This window comes from Phaenicophaeus curvirostris, chromosome 27, assembly GCF_032191515.1.
Source record: "Phaenicophaeus curvirostris isolate KB17595 chromosome 27, BPBGC_Pcur_1.0, whole genome shotgun sequence".
NCBI lineage: Eukaryota > Metazoa > Chordata > Aves > Cuculiformes > Cuculidae > Phaenicophaeus > Phaenicophaeus curvirostris.
This window is the reverse complement of record NC_091418.1, coordinates 4,754,557-4,775,423: the sequence shown is the minus strand read 5'-3', so window position 1 is coordinate 4,775,423 and position 20,867 is coordinate 4,754,557. Positions and strand designations below refer to the sequence as shown.

Here is a 20,867-nt window from a genome sequence, read left to right as displayed (position 1 = left end):
TCACTGAGGCCAGGCTATTCCTCCAGTGAGGACAGCCACAATCACATTCCTCTTTATCATAGAACCACCAGGTTGGAAAAGACCAACTGGATCATTGAGTCCAACCATTCCCAGCAATCACTAACCCATGTCCCTCAGCACCTCAACCACCTGGCCCTTAAACCCCTCCCTGGGCAGCCTCGGACAGGGACCAATCACCCTTTCTGTGAAGAATTATTTCCTAATGTCCAGCCTGACCCTCCCCTGGTGGAGCTTGAGGCCGTTCCCTCTCGTCCTGTCCCCTGTCCCTTGGGAGAAGAGCCCAGCTCCCTCCTCTCCACAACCTCCTCTCAGGGAGTTGCAGAGAGCAATGAGGTCTCCCCTCAGCCTCCTCTTCTCCAGCCTAAACACCCCCAGCTCTCTCAGACGCTCCTCGCAATCCTTGTTCTCCAGCCCCCTCACCAGCTTCGTTGCTCTTCTCTGGACTCGCTCCAGAGCCTCAACATCCTTCTTATGGTGAGGGGCCTAAAACTTATTATTGGTAAAGGTTTGATCGCTAAAAGTACGATTTGAAAGCAGTTTGGCTCACATACTGCCTTGCTACCCGTGCACCATAAATTCTTCTTCTGGGTCTGAAGCCTTGAGTGGCTGCTCTGTCTTGAGTGAAGAAACCCTGGGTAGTGATTTTGTCAGAGTAGGAGGTGGTGGCTTGTGCTGCAGGTGCTTCCTGCTCTGCTGCAGAAACCCAGTGGGTGGAAGAGTTCACGGGGTGGCAGCACTGATTAAGGAATTAAGGTTCTGCTGTGTCAGTGAGGTGGCTGCTGTCCACAGGAACCCAGCCCTGACAACCTCTGAGGAAATCTTAGCAACCTTCCAGTGCCTGAAGGGGCTACAAGAAAGCTGGGGAGGGACTGTTTACAAAGGCTTGTGGTGATGGGACGAGAGGCAATGGGCATAAACTGGAGAGGGGCAGATTTAAACTGGGCATAAGGAAGAATTTCTTCATCATGAGAGTGGTGAGACCCTGGATCAGGTTGCCCAGGGAAGCTGTGGCTGCCCCATCCCTGGAGGGGTTCAAGGCCAGGTTGGATGGGGCTTGGAGCCCCTGATCCAGTGGGAGGTGTCCCTGCCCATGGCAGGGGGATGGAGCTGGATGATCTTGAAGGTCCCTTCCAACCCAAACTATTCTATGATCTCATACCCCAGGTCTTGCATACCTGCTGCCTGAACCAGGCTCTGTCCCAGTGGCGCTGAGAGCACTTTGAGCTCGCTGGTGGGTTCCATGGACCAGACTCCATCTCAGTGATTCCAGGAGCACCTGAGCTTGCTGATGGGTTCTGTGCTGTTCAGAAAACTCAAAAGCGAGGCCTGAAGCTGCCCAGCAATTGCAGAGTTGCTCCCAGAGCAGCAGCAGTGGATCCCTTGGGCAGCTCAGAGGCTGCTCTCACTCTAACGGGTGCTTCTTGCATTGGAACTGCTGCTGTTGCCAAATGGTTAAAGTCCTGATTTTCACAGTTGCAGTCATAGAGCCACATAGAATCACCAGGTTGGAAAAGACCCACCGGATCATCGAGTCCAACCATTCCCATCAATCACTAACCCATGTCCCTCAACACCTCATCCACTCATCCCTTAAACCCCTCCAGGGAAGGGGACTCAACCCCCTCCCTGGGCAGCCTCTGACAGGGACCAATCACCCTTTCTGTGAAAAATTTTCTCCTGATGTCAAGTCTTCTCAGATCATCAAGTCCAGCCCTACCTGTCCACTACTAACCCCCATCACTGAGCAATGTTCCTGCCGAGTGGCCTCACGTCAAACATCCTCTCACAGCCTGCGGTTTGTGCCCCGTCTGCTTGAGGTGAATCCCAGAGGGTGCTGAGTGTTTCCTTCGCTGTTGCCGGACCCAAAGGCTCAAGGTGTTCTCTTGGAAAAGCGGGGAACTAGGGCGGCTCAGGGACCGCCACGACTGCTTCGAGGTTGTGGGGTTCACTTGCTTGGAGTGGCCGAGCACTCAAACAGGAGTTCCCCTGGAGAAGGAGCTGTGAGGACGGGCTGAGTTGGGGTTGTTCAGCCTGGAGAAGAGAAGGCTCCAGGGAGACCTTAGAGCAGCTTCCAGTATGGAAAGGAGCTCCTGGACAGCTGGGAAGGGGCTTTATACAAGGGCCTGGAGTGATAGGATGAGGGGGAATGGCTTTAAATTGTACGGGGAAGATTTAGATTAGACATCAGGAAGAATTTCTTCATCATGAGAGTGGTGAGACCCTGGATCAGGTTGCCCAGAGCAGTGGTGGCTGCCCCATCCCTGGAGGGGTTCAAGGCCAGGTTGGATGGGGCTTGGAGCCCCTGATCCAGTGGGAGGTGTCCCTGCCCACCGCAGGGGTGGGCTTGGAGGTCCCTTCTAACCCAACCCACTCTGTGAAAAGTGGGGAGCTGGGGTGGCTCAGGGAGCGCTGTGGGTGTGCAGTGTGTGTGGTCAGGCTCCTGCCAGCAAGAACAGAAATAGCAAAGTGGGGATTCCTCAGGACTTCTGGTACAATATATGGAATATTTCACAGAATCACTAGGTTGGAAAAGACCCACTGGATCATTGAGTCCAACCATTCCTATCAAAGTTTCCAAGTGGAATATTTTTTATTTAAGCTAAGGTACAGTTAAGTTTCGTCTAAGCAGTTGTGGTTTTTTGACAGTTAGACAGAATGCCCCTGTTTTTCTTAATGTTTTTCAGACACTGTCCTTTCTTTGAGAGCAATAACGTATTGTGTGAGGACTATTTCTGCTGAACAGATGTGTCTTCTTCTGGAATCCCCTCTGCTTGGAGTTTCCTTCCTATTTCAAATCTAAGATCAAGCAGAGAGCTGGAGACGGCTCCAAATGACCCAGAGGCTTGACTGTCGTGAATTTTCATAACAACATTAAAATGAAACCTTGGAAAGTGATAGAATATGCATAAGATTTCTGAGAAAATCTATACACGTGCATGTGAGTGGGAAATATATTCTGTAACCAGCTTTTGTCTCCTTACACGGCATTGATGGAGATCACTCCCGCGTGTTGCCCAGGCCTGATAAAGGGTGCTCGCTTTCTAAACTCCAGAACGAGCGTTAGAAAGTTTTATTTATCGGTATTTTCGATATTATTGAGGGATCCGGCGGCTGGGGGCGGGGGGGGGAGCGGGGGCGGCGCGACCCGGAAGGGAACGGCGGGAGCGGGAGGTGAGAGCGAGGGGGACGGAGTTAGGGGGTGGGACCAGGGGGCCGAGGGGGACGGGGATGAGGGTGGGACCAGGGAAAGGCGGAAGCGGGAGGTGAGAGCGAGATTGGGGTGGGGACGGAGATGGGGAAAGGGGCGAGGGAGCGGGGGCGGTGAGAGCGGGGACCGGGGGGGACGGGGAAGGGGAAAGGGAAGGGGATGGGGATGGGGAGGAGGTTCTTCTCCCTCTGAACTCGGCCCTGGGGAGACCGCTCCTCGAATCCTGGGGTCAGTTCTGGCCCCTCACCACAAGAAGGATGTTGAGGCTCTGGAGCGAGTCCAGAGAAGAACAACAAAGCTGGTGACGGGGCTGGAGAACAAGCGGAGCGTCTGAGAGAGCTGGGGGTGTTTAGGCTGGAGAAGAGGAGGCTGAGGGGAGACCTCATTGCTCTCTGCAACTCCCTGAGAGGAGGTTGTGGAGAGGAGGGAGCTGGGCTCTTCTCCCAAGGGACAGGGGACAGGACGAGAGGGAATGGCCTCAAGCTCCACCAGGGGAGGGTCAGGCTGGACAGCAGGAAAGAATGTTTCACAGAAAGGGTGATTGGTCCCTGTCCGAGGCTGCCCAGGGAGGGGGTTGAGTCCCCTTCCCTGGAGGGGTTTAAGGGACGGGTGGACGAGGTGCTGAGGGACATGGGTTAGTGATTGATGGGAATGGTTGGACTCGATGATCCAGTGGGTCTTTTCCAACCTGGTGATTCTATGATTCTAAGAGGAAGGGAACAAGGAAAGGGATGGAGAATGTGGTAGTGAGATGGGGAGCGGGACAGGGATAGGATTGGAGATAAGGAAGAAGAAAGGGACAGGGAGAGTGATGGGGAAGGGGACTGGGATGGGGAGGGGGAAGGGGAAGGGATTGGGATGAGAATGAGGAAGAGGAAGGGGATGTGGCTGGGAGTCAGGATGGAGATGGGGAAAAGGACAAGGGTGGGGATGGGGAAGGGGATGGAGAAGGGGTGGGGGTGGGACGGGGATAGGGGTTCGGATGAGGAAGAGGAGAGGGACAGGGAGGATGACGGAGATGGGGACAGGGAAAGGAATGGGGAAGGGTAAAGGGAAGGAGATGGGGATGGGGAAGGGGAAAGGGACAGGGAGGGTGATGGAGAACGGGGTGGGACTGGGGACCAGGTTGGGGATGGGGAAAGGGGAGGGAGATGAGGATGGGGACGGGGAAACAGATGGAGAAGGGGTCAGGGTGGGACAGGGATGGGGATAGGGAAGAGGAAGAGGAAAGGGACAAGGAGGGTCAGGTGATGGGGAACAGGACAAGTCTGGGGACCGTGATGGGGACGGGAACAGGGAAAGGAATAGGGAGGGGGATGGGGATGGGGAAAGGGATGGAGGTGAAGAAGAGGAAAGGGACAGGGATGGGGACCATGTTTCTCTGTGGGGTGTGGGCAGAGAAAGGCGCGGTGGGGCTGGGGAGCGCAGGAACCCCAGGGGGGACACCCTGAACACAGAGCGAGGGAGGAGCAGAGCTGTGGGGTCCCTGCCAGCCCCGCTGGGCAAAGCCCCTGCACTTCAGATTTGTTTCTGACAGCATCTGCCGGTACCAGAGGGCATTAGTGGAGCCTCTTCCATGTTGGAGGAGCAGTAACGGGAAGGGCAGGACCACTGATGCAGGTGTAAATTGGAAATAATTCCTAGGAAGCCCCCAGGAATAGTGTGGTGGTGGTGGGACAGTCAGCAACTCATCCTGTGGTACCAGAGAGGAAAACAGGGCTGAGTCAGGAAATCTTGACACATTGCAGATGTGCTGATTCCTTTTGGCTTCATCCCCTGCACAAATCCCCCAGCATGGGTGGGAATGTTGTCACCTGGAGAGCAGGGAGGTGTAAGGAGCTGAGGGCTTGGGCCAGGGAGGATTTGTCTGCGCTTGGTTCTCACTTCAAAAACAGCAAATGATCAGATTAAAGGTGGAGCCTTGGGGTTAGGATTAGAGGTGTTGGCTTGTTTGTAATAGTCAAATTCCCTGCAGGAAGAACAAACCTGGCAGCAGGGGAATGTTTCAGCAAGAGGGAGACAAAGGATTTCAGTTCAGTGGAGACAGAATCATTTGAGGAGGTGCTGTTACCTTAGGTGCCAAATAGTGCTGTGGAAAAAGCACCTTTGTCCCTTCCTGTTGGAGCAGTTGGGATTACGTTTTTTCTTTATTCCAAGCTTTCTCAAAAAATAAAGGAGCTGTTGGGGTTGGCCAAGGGGGGAGCCTGATTCTCCCAGCCCCGCTGGCAGGAGCTGCCCCTGGCGCAGTGACTCTGCAGGGAGTTGCACTTGGGGCACAACAACCCTGAGCAGCTCCAGACTAGGAGAAGTCTGGCTGGAAAGTGCCTGGAGGAGAAGGACCTGGGGGTGTTGGTTGAACAGGAGCCAGCAGGGGCCCAGGTGGCCAAGAAGGCCAAGGGCATCTTGGCTTGGATCAGAATCGGCGTGGCCAGCAGGGCCAGGGAGGTTCTTCTCCCTCTGGCCTCGGCCCTGGGGAGACCGCTCCTCGAATCCTGGGGTCAGTTCTGGCCCCTCACCACAAGAAGGATGTTGAGACTCTGGGGCGAGTCCAGAGAAGAGCAACGAAGCTGGGGAAGGGGCTGGAGAACAAGGATTGCGAGGAGCGTCTGAGAGAGCTGGGGGTGTTTAGGCTGGAGAAGAGGAGGCTGAGGGGAGACCTCATTGCTCTCTGCAACTCCCTGAGAGGAGGTTGTGGAGAGGAGGGAGCTGGGCTCTTCTCCCAAGGGACAGGGGACAGGACGAGAGGGAACGGCCTCAAGCTCCACCAGGGGAGGGTCAGGCTGGACATCAAGAAAAACTTTTTTACGGAAAGGGTGATTGGTCCCTGTCCGAGGCTGCCCAGGGAGGGGGTTGAGTCCCCTTCCCTGGAGGGGTTTAAGGGACGGGTGGACGAGGTGCTGAGGGACATGGGTTAGTGATTGATGGGAATGGTTGGACTCGATGATCCAATGGGTCTTTTCCAACCTGGTGATTCTATGATTCTATGATCCGGGCTTCTCCACAGCACAGGAGAAAGCTGGTTCTGTCCCTCTCCCCAGGACTGTCACCGCTGGCAGCAGCTTCACGGCGCAGTGAGGTCACAGGGTGGGTCTCTGGAGGAGCTAAATAAAGCTCTTCTCTGTGGCTGCTGCCACCCACGCAGCCAGACTGACGAGTGACCAGGCTTTTCAGCCTCTGGTTGGGGTTTTGGTGACCACCTCTACTAACCACCCCATCTCCTCATCGAGCTCCCTCTGAGTCACAGCTCGTGCCGTCTCAGGAAGCACTGCTCGGTTTCATTCTGCTTTCCAGAGGTTTTTTTGCAGAAGGGATGTGTTACAAAACATCCGGCTGAGTGAAAAGCTGCTTTGTTTGGTTCTAGTTGGGGTTTGTTTACCAGTGTCCCTGTTTAGAAATAGCTGGGCCTCAGACATCTCCCTGCTGGAAGGGCAATTTCCTTGCAAAACGAGAGCTGGCTTGCACGTGATGTATTATTCTGGGATGTCCATCTTGTGTTAAGCACAACTTCTACCTTAGTTTAACTTTGCTTTCAAATATTGGCAAACCCTGTTGCAGCTGTAGCCACACTTCTGTATTTTAGGCTTAAATACAATGTTTTGAAGAAATTTTAATTTATGAAAAAGAACAAAGATGATTTCGGGTTAGTACAGGCTCGGCACTTGTTTCTCTTAATAACCTTGATCCATGTCTCTCAGACCCTCTCATCCAGTTTGCTCTGATGCTTTTCACTGCTTTCTGTTTCCAGGTTCTCGCTGATGCCCGGGCTCCCTTGTGATGATGTCGTCCCGAACAAATCTGACAGCTGGGATTCCCAGTAGCAAAGTCAAATATTCCAAGCTCTCCAGCACCGATGAAGGATATATTGACCTGCAGGTAAAAAGTGGGGAAGAAAAATGACTAAGCTGGTAGGAAAAGCTGCTCTCACTTGGCATGAGGGTTAACAAGGCCAAATGGCGGGTCCTGCCCTTGGGGCACAACAACCCTGAGCAGCTCCAGACTAGGAGAAGCCTGGCTGGAAACTGCCTGGAGGAGAAGGACCTGGGACTGTTGGTTGAACAGGAGCCAGCAGGGGCCCAGGGGGCCAAGAAGGCCAAGGGCATCTTGGCTTGGATCAGACATGGCGTGGCCAGCAGGGCCAGGGAGGTTCTTCTCCCTCTGGCCTCGGCCCTGGGGAGACCGCTCCTCGAATCCTGGGGTCAGTTCTGGCCCCTCACCACAAGAAGGATGTTGAGGCTCTGGAGCGAGTCCAGAGAAGAGCAATGAAGGTGGTGAGGGGGCTGGAGAACAAGGATTGCGAGGAGCATCTGAGAGAGCTGGGGGTGTTTAGCCTGGAGAAGAGGAGGCTGAGGGGAGACCTCATTGCTCTCTCCAACTCCCCGAGAGGAGGTTGTGGAGAGGAGGGAGCTGGGCTCTTCTCCCAAGGGACAGGGGACAGGACGAGAGGGAATGGCCTCAAGCTCCACCAGGGGAGGTTCAGGCTGGACATCAGGAAAAAATATTTCACAGAAAGGGTGATTGGTCCCTGGCAGAGGCTGCCCAGGGAGGTGGTTTAGTCCCCTTCCCTGGAGGGGTTTAAGGGACGGGTGGATGAGGTGCTGAGGGACATGGGTTAGTGATTGATGGGAATGGTTGGACTCAGTGATCCGGTGGGTCCTTTCCAACCTAGTGATTCTGTGATTCTATGAAGCTGGCTGTAAGGCAGCCCTTCAGCCCATAGAGCCAACCTGGAAACAGGACTCTTGTTTAGCAGGTGCAGATGTGTTTCTTTGGAGGGAGGTGAAAGTGAGGGCAGCTCTGGGCGCAGTGGGTGTAGAGGCTGCAGAGGCGGCGGGGTCTCTGTGCGCAGGGTTCCTCGCACAAGGCTGTTACGGAGCCCTGCGGGAGGGAAGCTCTGCTGGGTCAGGCTGGTTAACACAGGGTGGTTTTCCATCCAGTTCAAGAAGAGCCCACCCAAAATCCCCTACAAGGCGATTGCTCTGGCTGTTGTTCTCTTCATGATCGGGACCTTCCTCATTATCATCGGAGCCCTCCTCTTGGCAGGATACATTAGCAAAGGCGTAAGTAGTTGGATTATCCTTCTGTTACGAGCCTTGCATTGCTTGCCCATTCTGCCTTGAACTGTCATGTTGGGTGTAGAAACTCAGAGCAGAAGGGCTGTAAGTGAGAACAGAACCCTCTCCACTCTCTGCAGGCCCATTCCTCCAGCAGCAGAGCCAGCCCGGAGCAGGCTTGTAGCTGCACTGGATCTGCCAGGGAGGGCTGGGCACCTCCATCCTCCCTGGGGCACGGTTTCACCCTCCTGTCCTGAGGAAAAGTTCAGTTGAGGGTTTCCTGTAGCACAGGGGAGAGGACTCAGCCTGAAGAAAACCGATATTTCCGATTCAAGGGGAATTTCTATTTTTTATCACCTAGCCAGGCCTTGGGGATGAACGGGCAGGGCTTGAGAAAAAGGAAAGATCCCCCTGTACAGATCTCTTCTTACCACACTTGCACGTCTCTTCTCTGCAGGGAACGGACCGAGCTATCCCCGTGCTCATCATTGGGATCCTGGTGTTCCTCCCAGGCTTCTACCACCTGCGCATTGCGTACTACGCTTCCAAAGGCTACCGGGGCTATTCCTATGACGATATTCCCGATTTCGATGATTGACCAGTGTATTTAATGACTTTCTAATTAGACTGGCAGTCAGAGCTATTAATGACCCTGGATATCCGAGAAGTTCATCAGCCACCAGATGCCAGATCCTGGTTTTGAGGTGTTGCAGGTTTGGGAGAGGGGGGCGCGTGAGCATGAGAATTGACCGAAAGGATTGCAACATTGGGTGGGAAGAACATGTGATTTGTTGTTGTTTTCCCCTTCTGGTTACACATGCTGATTGCTTATAAGAAGTTCTTCTCGGGCAAAGCAATTCTAGCAGTTTTCAAAAAACAGATGAGCCGGTTTCAGCAGAGCTGGTTTTTTTCTAACTGTTTTATAGAGTTTCTTTTAGTTTTCACCGAGATGGCGGCTTTCGCTGGGTTTACTTTTGCAGATAAACACCATAGTTAAATTCTCCTTTCGCTCTCTGTCCATCAAAAACGCTTCCAGTCTGCTTGTCCCGTGCTTGTCTGGGGTAACAAAAGTTAGACGTGTGCAAGAGGAGAAACTGCGCTTGCATGGAGTAGTTTAGACGTAGTGCATCTGCTGCTCGGCTCCTCTAATCTTAGACTAATCAGACTAATCTTATTTTATTTACTCAGCAAACACCAACTTCAGATGCGAGCCCTTTCCCAGGCCACCACTGCTTTTGGCAAAACCCACTTATCCTTTAAAAGGACTGTCATTGGATTTTGCTTATTATTTTAAACATGTGGATAGAAGGAGAAGAATTGGAATCTGGACCAGGATTCAAGTATCTAAATACCAAATATCATGGGTTTGACTAGTGTGGATGTTGGAGACACTTGAGTTCCAGCCGCCTGTGTGTATATTTGGAATCATTTTGTCCTTGTCTGCCTAATATGCTGTGCATAAGTCTCTGGACCAGTAGAAAGGAAATCTCTGTACCATTTGTACTGAATTGACCCCGTTTCTATTGCTTTACAAGCTGCAGGGATGTCTTATTCAGGGAAAAGAGATCGGTAGTTCTATTTTATGTAAAGCAGCCTGTCTGCTGAGGTGGGAATGAACTCGCTGTCCTGGAGAACAAGTACGTGACGAGCAGTGATGCAAGCAGAGCAGATGTACTGGATCTGAATAAACCTCGCTGGATTCTGCGTGCGAACCACGAGCTCGTCTTTCACATCTGCAGGTCTCCCTGTGCACTAGAATTGTTGCGGGCAACCAGATTAAGGCTTCAGCTGAACCTGCTGTTGCCGACTGCTTCCAACTGCTAATGTTGTCCCTGCAATCAGCATTAGGCTGTGCTGAGCCAGCAGCTTTGGAACAACTCCATCTGCTCTCCAGGCCCCTTGGCTGGTTTGAGGCAGAGCCAGGGGGCTGGGATTGCCCTTCCCAGAGCGCCCTGGGTGCTGCTTCAGAAGGTCAGGATTTGCTTTTTGAACCTCACAGGTTAAACGTGCAAAGACCCCAGGCTTCTCATTGCTTTGGTTCGGGGTCCAAATATGCGATTCCTTTTGCTGTGCGGTGGAGCAGGAGCAGCGTCTGTTGGAATCGGGCGCGCAGGCTGGCGCTGCCTCTCTGGAACTGCCGGGGGTGCCACATGGAGCGAGAGCTTTTGAGAGGCAGAGAGGCAGGAATTTCTGTTAGTGCTGAGCAGCTCTGTGGAGATGGTGAGATGAGAACAGGGCTGGATGAGCACCTTGCTCTGAAAGTACTCTTAAAATTGCCTTTTTCCACCTCTAATGTTCTAGATGAAACCCAGAGCCTGAGCCAAGGTCTTTTTTTAACCTACATTGCTTCCCTAGTTTGGCTTAATTGGTTTGAGCGCGACCCAGTGTTGCACTCTGAGGAATAACTGATTGGATTCAGGATCTCCCTTTGCATCTCTGAAGGCAACGACTGTGCACGTTCTCTCCTGCTCTGCTGCGTCACGCCAGCTCTTGCACATCTCTCAGTCCTGGCTCTGCTGGCCCCGCTTCCCAGCTGAAACGTGTCAGTGAGAGCTGGGGCTGGCCAGGAGAGCGGCTGCTGACGCAGAACCGTGCATCAGCCTCTGTTACGGGGTAAGAATGAGGGTTTGTTTGGGTTGGGGAAGGGGAGAGGAAGTGGAAGGAAAGTTTAGATGGAAAAAGAAAAGGAGGAGGGAGAACATGCTTTCAAGCGCGGCTGATAATATGCAGAAAGTTGGGAAGCCTGGGTTGCCTAAGAAGAATAAATAAATGCAGGGGACAGGAGAAGACTGGGCTGATGTTTCTGGAGGAAAGGCGATTAATTGGGCAGCCTGAGCTAGTAGGACATGTTCCTGCCCATTGCAGGGGGGTTGGAACTAGATGATCTTTAAGGTCCCTTCCAACTCAAACTATTCTATGATTCTATTTAATTTACTCTTTAATTTGACAGAAGCGAAGTCCTCGGACAGCTCACTATATGAATAAGAGCAGTCCCTACCCTAATGCTCACAGGGCTGTTGATACGAGGCATGGCCACAAGGAAATCTTTCTCTCTAGGGGATTGATTTGTATCTAATGGAAAAAAAGGAGACACTCCTGGGAAAGAAAATACGTGTGGTGACCCCTGGAAAAACATACGTGTAGGCAGCTTCATTCTTTGAGTTGGCATCTTGCATTGCAAGCGTGGCTCTCCTCCAGAGTGTGAGTCTCTAAATGTTCATGTCTATTAAAGGCCCAGCTGTAGTGTGGCCAGGGTTCTGTTCCCTATTGCAAAATAGCCTGAGTTTACCTTTATTTCAAGCTTTTTCCCCAAGCTGTTGTTGCCTCTGTGCTGATACAGAGCTTCCAGCTGGAGGCCAGTTCCAAGTGGTGTCCCCAGGGCTCAGGGCTGGCTCCAGCCCTGTTCAGTGTCTTTATCAACGACCTGGATGAAGGCATCGAGGGCACCCTGAGCAAGTTTGTGGATGACACTAAGCTGGGTGGAAGTGTGGATCTGCTGGAGGGTCGGGAGGCTCCAAAGGGATCTGAACAGGCTGGATCCATGGGCTGAGACCAACGGGATGAGGTTTAACAAGGCCAAATGGCGGGTCCTGCCCTTGGGGCACAACAACCCTGAGCAGCTCCAGACTAGGAGAAGTCTGGCTGGAAACTGCCTGGAGGAGAAGGACCTGGGGGGGTTGGTTGAACAGGAGCCAGCAGGGGCCCAGGGGGCCAAGAAGGCCAAGGGCATCTTGGCTTGGATCAGAAATGGCGTGACCAGCAGGGCCAGGGAGGTTCTTCTCCCTCTGGACTCGGCCCTGGGGAGACCGCTCCTCGAATCCTGGGGTCAGTTCTGGCCCCTCCCCACAAGAAGGATGTTGAGGCTCTGGAGCGAGTCCAGAGAAGAGCAACGAAGCTGGGGAGGGGGCTGGAGAACAAGGATTGCGAGGAGCGTCTGAGAGAGCTGGGGGTGTTTAGGCTGGAGAAGAGGAGGCTGAGGGGAGACCTCATTGCTCTCTGCAACTCCCTGAGAGGAGGTTGTGGAGAGGAGGGAGCTGGGCTCTTCTCCCAAGGGACAGGGGACAGGACGAGAGGGAATGGCCTCAAGCTCCACCAGGGGAGGTTCAGGCTGGACATCAGGAATAAATATTTCACAGAAAGGGTCATTGGTCCCTGGCAGAGGCTGCCCAGGGAGGGGGTTGAGTCCCCTTCCCTGGAAGGGTTTAAGGGATGGGTGGACGAGGTGCTGAGGGCCATGGGTTAGTGATTGATGGGAACGGTTGGACTCGATGATCCGGTGGGTCCTTTCCAACCCAGTGATTCTATGATTCTATGATACATGACGAGGATTTTTTTTGTTTCCATCCCACTCCTGCCACGCAGCGGGACTGGCACGGCTGGCTTGGCTGAATGTGGAGCCGCATCCTCCCCTTGCCACGGGTGCTGCTGCTGGAGCCCCAAGTTCTGGCTCTGCTTGGTTCTTCTTCTATAACATCATGGGTGCTGTGGGCTTGGGGAGAACCAACCGTCTCACTACAGCTGTGAGGGCAGTGGGAAAATGCCTGGGAAGATGTTTCTGTTTCCAGAGGAGGCTTGCGTGACAAATAAGGCACTGGGTGAATGCTGATGGATGAGGGTAATACTGAACAGCTACTGCCTTCATTGAGCATCATCCGTTCCAGGCACTCAGCGAGGCAGCTGTCTCCTAGGAAAAAAAAATAGTTGGCATTTCTATAGATTGATGGGGTATTATTACGCAGAGAAGCTTCAGAGGAAGAACAGGCACTCTGATTTTAGCCTTTGCTCTAGTTTATGAGGGCTTGAATTCACGTATTCTAGGTGCTGCTGCTGATGTATGGGTGTTCATGTGATTACATACTTAATACCATAAAGTTGATGGAAAGACATTTGGAGACGTGATTCCAGAGTTCTCCGGGCAGAGGCACCAGCAATTCCCCACAGTGTGTAATTTATAAAAGCAAAGAGTCCTTTTAAGTAAGTCTTTTATCTTTTTTGACTGCCTGAACAGAGCCAAGTGATGTTCCCAAGCATCCTCACCTCAGAGGATCTTCCCTCGTGGAGAGAAACCAGTGGAAACGCGTAGGTGAATGAGCTGGGGGGAACAAACAAGGGAGCGGTGCAGAGGGTCTAAGGTCGACTACAAGCCCTGGGAACTGATGCTGCATCCAAACTGGCTCTTTTTCTGCTCCTCATCTGCAGTGGCTCATTTTTAGTAGCACGTTGTGCTCCTCAAGGTGGAACGGGGCCTGTTCCTCTCCAGGAGGCTCCTTGCCACTGGTGGTGGTGCAAGTGCCACCAGCTGGGAGGGTGATGGCCATGAATGGCTCCTGGTTGAAGGGGTCACATATAAGTGATTTTCTAATGCTCCTCACAGCCAGTTTACATGGAGAAGTCAGGCTGCAAGCTGGTGCTAAGTGGTGTAGAGCTAAGGATCCAACCTGCTGCCCACACGCTGGCTGAGGGACCTCCGTGGGCTTCCAGAAGAGGCTTCCCACCTGGAGATGCTGCTAAAACCAGTGCTGGATAAGGCTGGGGATCTCAGGGCTTTATAGCAAGCATCACATCCAGCGCTGTGTCTCTGAGATCATGGCTAATGCCCTTTTGGGAGCTCCTTTAGAAGGATCCTTACCTGAGAGGGGCTCATAGCGAATGAGGAGGGATGGAGATAAACTAAGCAATGTAAAGGAGTGATAGGAAAAGCCAGAATTACCCAGTGTTGCATGAACCGTTCTTGTAAACCCTTGAAAGAGGCAGAAATGGTGCTTCTGTAGGCTTCTTGAAGTGATGAAGTGAGCGGTGAGGTGTTTCATCAGCCTGGAGTCCAAGTGAAGCCCCAGCCCTGCAGGGCTCACCACCCCATCCCAGCCTCTCTGTGGTTCTCTGCTTTAAGGCTTGTGGAGCCAGCAACGTTGTGATTGTTACAGGCTCGTGGTTTTGCATCTGTCCATACAGAGAGCCTTGTAAAGGGACATCGTCCGCGCTCTAGGGAAGGTGCCGATCCTGGAAAAGGGAGTGTAATACTCCAGGCAGCAACTTTCCACGTGCTATGTATGTTCCTCAGCATCACTGTCGATCGGTCTCTCTGAGGTTCTCCATAGAATCACCAGGTTGGAAAAGAGCCACCGGATCATCGAGTCCAACCATCGGCTTGTGCTGTTGGAGGCTGGAGAAGAGCAAGGGTGATCACCGGTCCCGTGGTGATGTAGCATGAGGAAACTGGAGTTTCTAACTCCTTGTCTGTCTTTTCTCAGAAGTGATTTGTATTTCCTCTTCCGAGAATCTCATCCTCAAGGCCCAGCTGGGTGTTGTTTGTCCGCAGAGCGGGGTGGTTGGCAGGAGCCTGGATGGGCCAGCAGGTTCCTGATCCTGGTCTTGAAAATATTTCAGTAGCAGTCGTGAGAAATGGCCGCGGAGAGGAGGGAGGGAGAATGCGATGACTCACTGGGAGCTCACTGGCTACGACCCCCGTGCTATAAATACAGCCGTAAAACAAACGCTGTGAACAAACAGCACGATCTGCAGCAGCATCTCTGGTGCTTCTCTGGTACCTGTCCTGCAGAACACTCAGAGCAGCCCCTGTGGTCGGAGGTTGCTTGCTTTCTGTCAACTGCAATTAGCCAAATTTGGCAACATTTGCCACTGAGAGCTGCCGCTCTTCCAGCGATGTGGATTTTGCGCAGCATAAAGACGACGTAAAAACCCTGCAGGGCAGGAAGAAATGACTCGGCCCAGCAGTTCTGTCCCTTCTAATCAGGTTTGTGCTACACTCCACTTACGCCATGCCCCAAACAAGTTTCGCCATGCTCTCACCATACTCCTCCCCCTCCTTCCTAGTCCTTAAATGTCCCAAGCATCAGCCCATCGATCCAGCCTCTCCTCGCATCTTCTGCCGCTCCTGGAGCCTTCTCGTGGCCCTTCTGCTGGGCTCCTCCCAGCAAGATCTCTGTCGGCAGAGCTCCTCCAGGACTCCGTGGCTGACCCTGCTTCTCATCCCTCTCCAGAGCGGCAGCTCATCAGTTTAGAGTGTAAGTACAAATCGCCCCGTCCTCAGATCTCCCGGGCCTCCCAACCGCTTTGGTTTGCCTCTTCCAAACCCTGAGCAAGTTTGTGGACGATACTAGGCTGGGTGGAAGCTGGATCTGCTGGAGGGTCGGGAGGCTCCAAAGGGATCTGAACAGGCTGGATCCATGGGCTGAGTCCTACGGGATGAGGGTTAACAAGGCCAAATGGCGGGTCCTGCCCTTGGGGCACAACAACCCTGAGCAGCTCCAGACTAGGAGAAGTCTGGCTGGAAAGTGCCTGGAGGAGAAGGACCTGGGGGTGTTGGTTGAACAGGAGCCAGCAGGGGCCCAGGGGGCCAAGAAGGCCAAGGGCATCTTGGCTTGGATCAGACCCGGCGTGGCCAGCAGGGCCAGGGAGGTTCTTCTCCCTCTGGCCTCGGCACTGGGGAGACCGCTCCTCGAATCCTGGGGTCAGTTCTGGCCCCTCACCACAAGAAGGATGTTGAGGCTCTGGAGCGAGTCCAGAGAAGAGCAACGAAGCTGGGGAGGGGGCTGGAGAACAAGGATTGCGAGGAGCTTCTGAGAGAGCTGGGGGTGCTCAGGGAAGGCAGTGATCCCATCCTCGTTTTCTGCCTTCGTTTCCTGGCTTCGTTCAAGTCCTCTGCTTTTCCCTAGAGCTGCCTGGAGCCCCGGCTCTGCTTGCGTGTGGTGCTGTGCGCTCCCTGTGTGAATGGTGGGTGTGCGCATTCACAGGATTTCCTTGCTCCTTCCTTAATACACAAGCAGCTTGAGGATTTTAGGAATGCCGGATTTAACTAAAAATAGTCCTGTCAGTTCAGTGGGCCACGACAGAGCCCTCCCTCCCACGAGAACTGGCTTTGTTCTGAGGTGGAGCCAAGGGTCAAAGAAAAAAATTCTTGGGAGAAAAGATTAATTGTGGATTAGGGATGATTGTTTCCAAATGATTTCATTGACGGTTTTGCTTCTCCACGCTCAGGCAGACTTTGGTTTGTGCTGCTGGGGCACTTGTTACCTTGAGGTCTTCACCCATGTCTAGGAAGGTGTTAAGAAACTTCCTTTAATTGGAAGTTTGGTGATTATTGGAGCTGTTTTTTTGTGGTCTGCGTGGACAGAGCTTGACAAGAAGCAGCAAGCAGACGTTTCCTTCGTGCAGGCTGTGCTGCTGTTGGATCCTGAGCCCTCCAACATCCCTGCAGCAGCACAAAGGCTGCTCTTGGAGCTCCCCTCGGGCAGGAGCACAGACCTGTGCCCCTCACAGTGAGCTTTTCCAGTCCTGCTGTAGTTGCAGGATGGAGCAAAACTGCGATGAATCTTCTTTGAGAGGACTCCTCCCGCGCTGCTGAAATAGCAGTTTTGTCACTGAAAGCATAAGATGTGGGAGGAATCATCATTTTAGCCTGAGCTGTTCAAACGAAGGAGAAAGAAAATCCACCAGTCACCACTAATTAATTTTATTTTGAAATATTTACTTGGACTGAAGTAGGAGCTGCTCTTAAGTCCTTAAAGGATTAGTTGCCTGTTAGTCTTTCATGCCTGCAACCATTTATTTAAGCTCTTGTTTCAAATCGTGCTGTTAACCTGTCATGCAAGGTTTTAGCTGTTCTTTCCTCATCAATGGGAAACGTGTGGTACACACGGTCTTGTTGATGTGATAGCGGGAAGCTAATACATCCACAGTCAGGTCTTCTGGGTTCTTTCCTCAGCTTGAGAAGTTTCTGGAAGGAGGGGAAAGAGGAAACATGAATCAAGTAATAATTGCCTACTTTGGGATGTTGCACAGCCTCTCATTGGGCTTTGCAAAGTTTAGGGAGCAGGAGATGTTTGCAAATCATAGAATCATAGAATCACCAGGTTGGAAGAGACCCACCGGATCATCGAGTCACTTGAATAAAGCTGAGAACTCACCTCAGCAAGGATCATTTCTTACATATGTAGCATAAGATGAGAGGAAATGGCCTCAATTTGTGCTGGGAGGGGGCTTAGATTGAATATTAGGAAAAAATTGTTTTACTGGAAGAGTGGTAAAGCCCTGGACCAGGCTCCCCAGGGCAGTGGTGGGGTCTCCATCCCTGGAGGGGTTCAAAGAATGTGTAGATCTGGCACTTGAGACATGTTGATATTGTGTTGGTGGTTGGACACGATGATCTTAAAGGTCTTTTAACAATCCTATGATTCTATGATTTAGTGCAAAAGGGAAAGATTTCAGGTCCTTAAACCTACAAATACTAATTAGCATCACCCCATAAATTTCTAGCAATTGTTTTCAATAATATGTCATTAGAAAAAGCCTACTAGTTCTTTTAAGATTCATTTTTCCTGTTTCACCACTAACAGTTCTTGTCACAGCATGACTTCTTCACTGCTATTTTGAGTGGTTCTTTTCCAGACAAGTGTCTTAATTTCTCTGTGTTTGACACTGCAGGTCAAGCAAATCCTCTCTGCCTTTTATTGGACGAGAACAGAGGCAGGATTGTAACGTGGCCAGTTCTAACGTTTGGCTAAAAATAGGCCAGCGGATGCTCTCCAACTTCAAACACAAGAACTGTGTTTGTAAAGGTTTCTCTTTGTTGAGTGACCGCATTGCAAATTGCTAAGAAGACACTTCAAAGTTCAGCTCACAGCTTGGGTTTGAATAGAAAGGAGACTATCTTTGACTTGCATCCACTGAGACACCGAACGCTTGGAGCTGGCAGCCTGCTCTGCTCCTGCGCGTTTATCCTCCCTGCGGCAGGGTCGGAGCAGCAGGACGCTGTCCTGGTCCAGCGCTTCCCACCCGGTCAGTGGGGCCTCAGGAGTCAAGGGCAGGCGCGCATCCCTTCTCCGCCTCTGCTGGAGGGAGGGGAGATAATTCCACAGGGGCAAGAGAGGACAGAGCTTGCGAGAACGCTTTAGAAACATAGAATTACTAGGTTGGAAAAGACCCACTGGATCATCGAGTCCAACCATTCCCATCAATCACTAACCCATGTCCCTCAGCACCTCGTCCACCCGTGCCTTAAACCCCTCCAGGGAAGGGGACTCAACCCCCTCCCTGGGCAGCCTCGGCCAGGCACCAATGACCCTTTCTGTGAAAAATTTTTTTCCTGACCCTCCCCTGGTGGAGCTTGAGGCCATTCCCTCTCGTCCTGTCCCCTGTCCCTTGGGAGAAGAGCCCAGCTCCCTCCTCTCCACAACCTCCTCTCAGGGAGTTGCAGAGAGCAATGAGGTCTCCCCTCAGCCTCCTCTTCTCCAGGCTAAACAACCCCAGCTCTCTCAGACACTCCTCGTAGTGACACGATTGGACTGTTAGACACTAATTGTGAGTGTTGGAGAGGTGGCACTTCAGGCAGGGAGGGAGCTAACAAAATAGAGGGCAATTTGCAGAGGAGAAGTTGGAGTTCGTTGTTCCGGGCTTTGCTGTGGATTTCCATTTTATCCTTTCATCTCCGAGTCTTGGCTCCCATCACGAATGGGGCTGCTAGTCCTTCCTTTTCTATTTCTGCTCTGACTACGAGCCACTCAAGGCAGGGGCTGTACCTTAACCTGTGCGCAGCGGGAGAGCTCTGTCCATAGGGAGCTATAAATAGTGAGCCTGTCCATCCCTGTGGCATCCACGCTTGCTATAATTGCCTGGTTTGCACTGCTGTGACAAGGGTTAGTTCAGCTGTCAGCGAAAGGAGGAACTGAAAAGCATTGCCACAGACAGCTTCCAGCTCTCAGTTTCCCTGTTAAACTCCAGCCTGGGACCGGTTCTCCCTCCTGCCTCGGCGTTCTTCTTTCTCTAACTGTGTGTGAACGATTCCCGGTGTCAGTCCAGTGCAATTTCATAGAATCCTAGAATAATTTGGACAGTTCTGTTTCGGTAGCAGCTTGGTAGAGGGCTCGTGGTGGTGCTGCCTGTTTCCGTCTTTAACTTGTGCTCAGTTATTTTGTCTTTGCCACTTGCTAGAGGAGGCTGATTCTGCAGCAATCATAGAATCATAGAATCACAGAATCACCGGGTTGGAAAGGACCCACCGGATCATCGAGTCCAACCATTCCCATCAATCACTAACCCATGTCCCTCAGCACCTCGTCCACCCGTCCCTTAAACCCCTCCAGGGAAGGGGACTCAACCCCCTCCCTGGGCAGCCTCGGCCAGGGACCAATGACCCTTTCCACGAAACATTTTTTCCTGATGTCCAGCCTGACCCTCCCCTGGTGGAGCCTGAGGCCATTCCCTCTCGTCCTGTCCCCTGTCCCTTGGGAGAAGAGCCCAGCTCCCTCCTCTCCACAACCTCCTTTCAGGGAGTTGCAGAGAGCAATGAGGTCTCCCCTCAGCCTCCTCTTCTCCAGGCTAAACACCCCCAGCTCTCTCAGACGCTCCTCGCAATCCTTGTTCTCCAGCCCCCTCCCCAGCTTCGTTGCTCTTCTCTGGACTCGCTCCAGAGCCTCAACATCCTTCTTGTGGGGAGGGGCCAGAACTGACCCCAGGATTCAAGGAGCGGTCTCCCCAGGGCCGAGGCCAGAGGGAGAAGAACCTCCCTGGCCCTGCTGGCCACGCTGGGTCTGATCCAAGCCAAGATGCCCTTGGCCTTCTTGGCCCCCTGGGCCCCTGCTGCCTCCTGTTCAACCAACACCCCCAGGTCCTTCTCCTCCAGGCAGTTTCCAGCCAGACTTCTCCTAGTCTGGAGCTGCTCAGGGTTGTTGTGCCCCAAGTGCAGGACCCGCCATTTGGCCTTGTTAAACCTCATCCCGTTGGTCTCAGCCCATGGATCCAGCCTGTTCAGATCCCTTTGGAGCCTCCCGACCCTCCAGCAGATCCAGCTTCCACCCAGCTCAGTGTCATCTCCAAACTTGCTCAGGGTGCACTCGATGCCTTCATCCAGGTCGTTGATAAAGACACTGAACAGGGCTGGACCCAGCCCTGAGCCCTGGGGACACCCCTTGTAAATAGAATCATAGCTGCTAACGTTGCTGAATCTCTGGAGCCACATCTGACCCTGAGGTGTTGTGGCAGCAGAAAGGACGCTGCAAGAGCCCATGGCTGACAGCTCCTGACATTTTTGCTTTGCTGCTGCACATTCCCACTGGCATTCTGCTCGCAGCTACCCATCAGATGAAGCCTCTCACACTGGGAGAGGTGCCCTACAAGCAGGAGACAAGCTGGCGTTTGCCACCTTGCATTGAGTTCACACGTGGCAATAAACAGCAGCTTCTGTTGACAGAGGTGCACAGGCAGGACCAGAGCAACTTATTTCTACTTAATCTGCCTCCAGAAGGTTTCAGACATGGGGCAAAAAGTCAGTCATTCCCAAGTCCGTTGGAGGAATTTTGTAGCACAGAATAAGCCAGGTTTTCTCAAGCCACCTCCCTAGGGAGTGCAAATGAAGGTCCTTCATAAAGAACAGTCGGTAGAACCCTCGTGGTGCTTACTCATCTCTCAGCAGAGAAGTGAGAGCAGAAGGAAGCCCTGCTTCAACCTTTCGTCACTTCTGAACGAACATCCACGAGCTGTGCAGAGAGAAAGGATTGTCTTGGACATTGTCACTGCTTTTACTCGCTGTCTTCCCGTGACTCATTAAATTCCTCACGCGAGTGTGGAGT

At 52.6% G+C, this 20,867-nt stretch overlaps 1 protein-coding gene across 1 annotated transcript; it reads left to right on the top strand.

Annotated features, from left to right (window-relative positions):
- The first annotated feature begins 6,968 nt into the window (after nt 1–6,968).
- Nucleotides 6,969–9,281, top strand: TMEM230 (transmembrane protein 230). The gene is made up of 3 exons (XM_069877744.1): nt 6,969–7,102; nt 8,164–8,286; nt 8,738–9,281. Exons 1-3 carry the CDS (start codon nt 7,004–7,006, stop codon nt 8,876–8,878), a joined length of 363 nt encoding a protein of 120 aa, XP_069733845.1. The 5' UTR covers nt 6,969–7,003; the 3' UTR covers nt 8,879–9,281.
- Nucleotides 9,282–20,867: the final 11,586 nt, after the last annotated feature.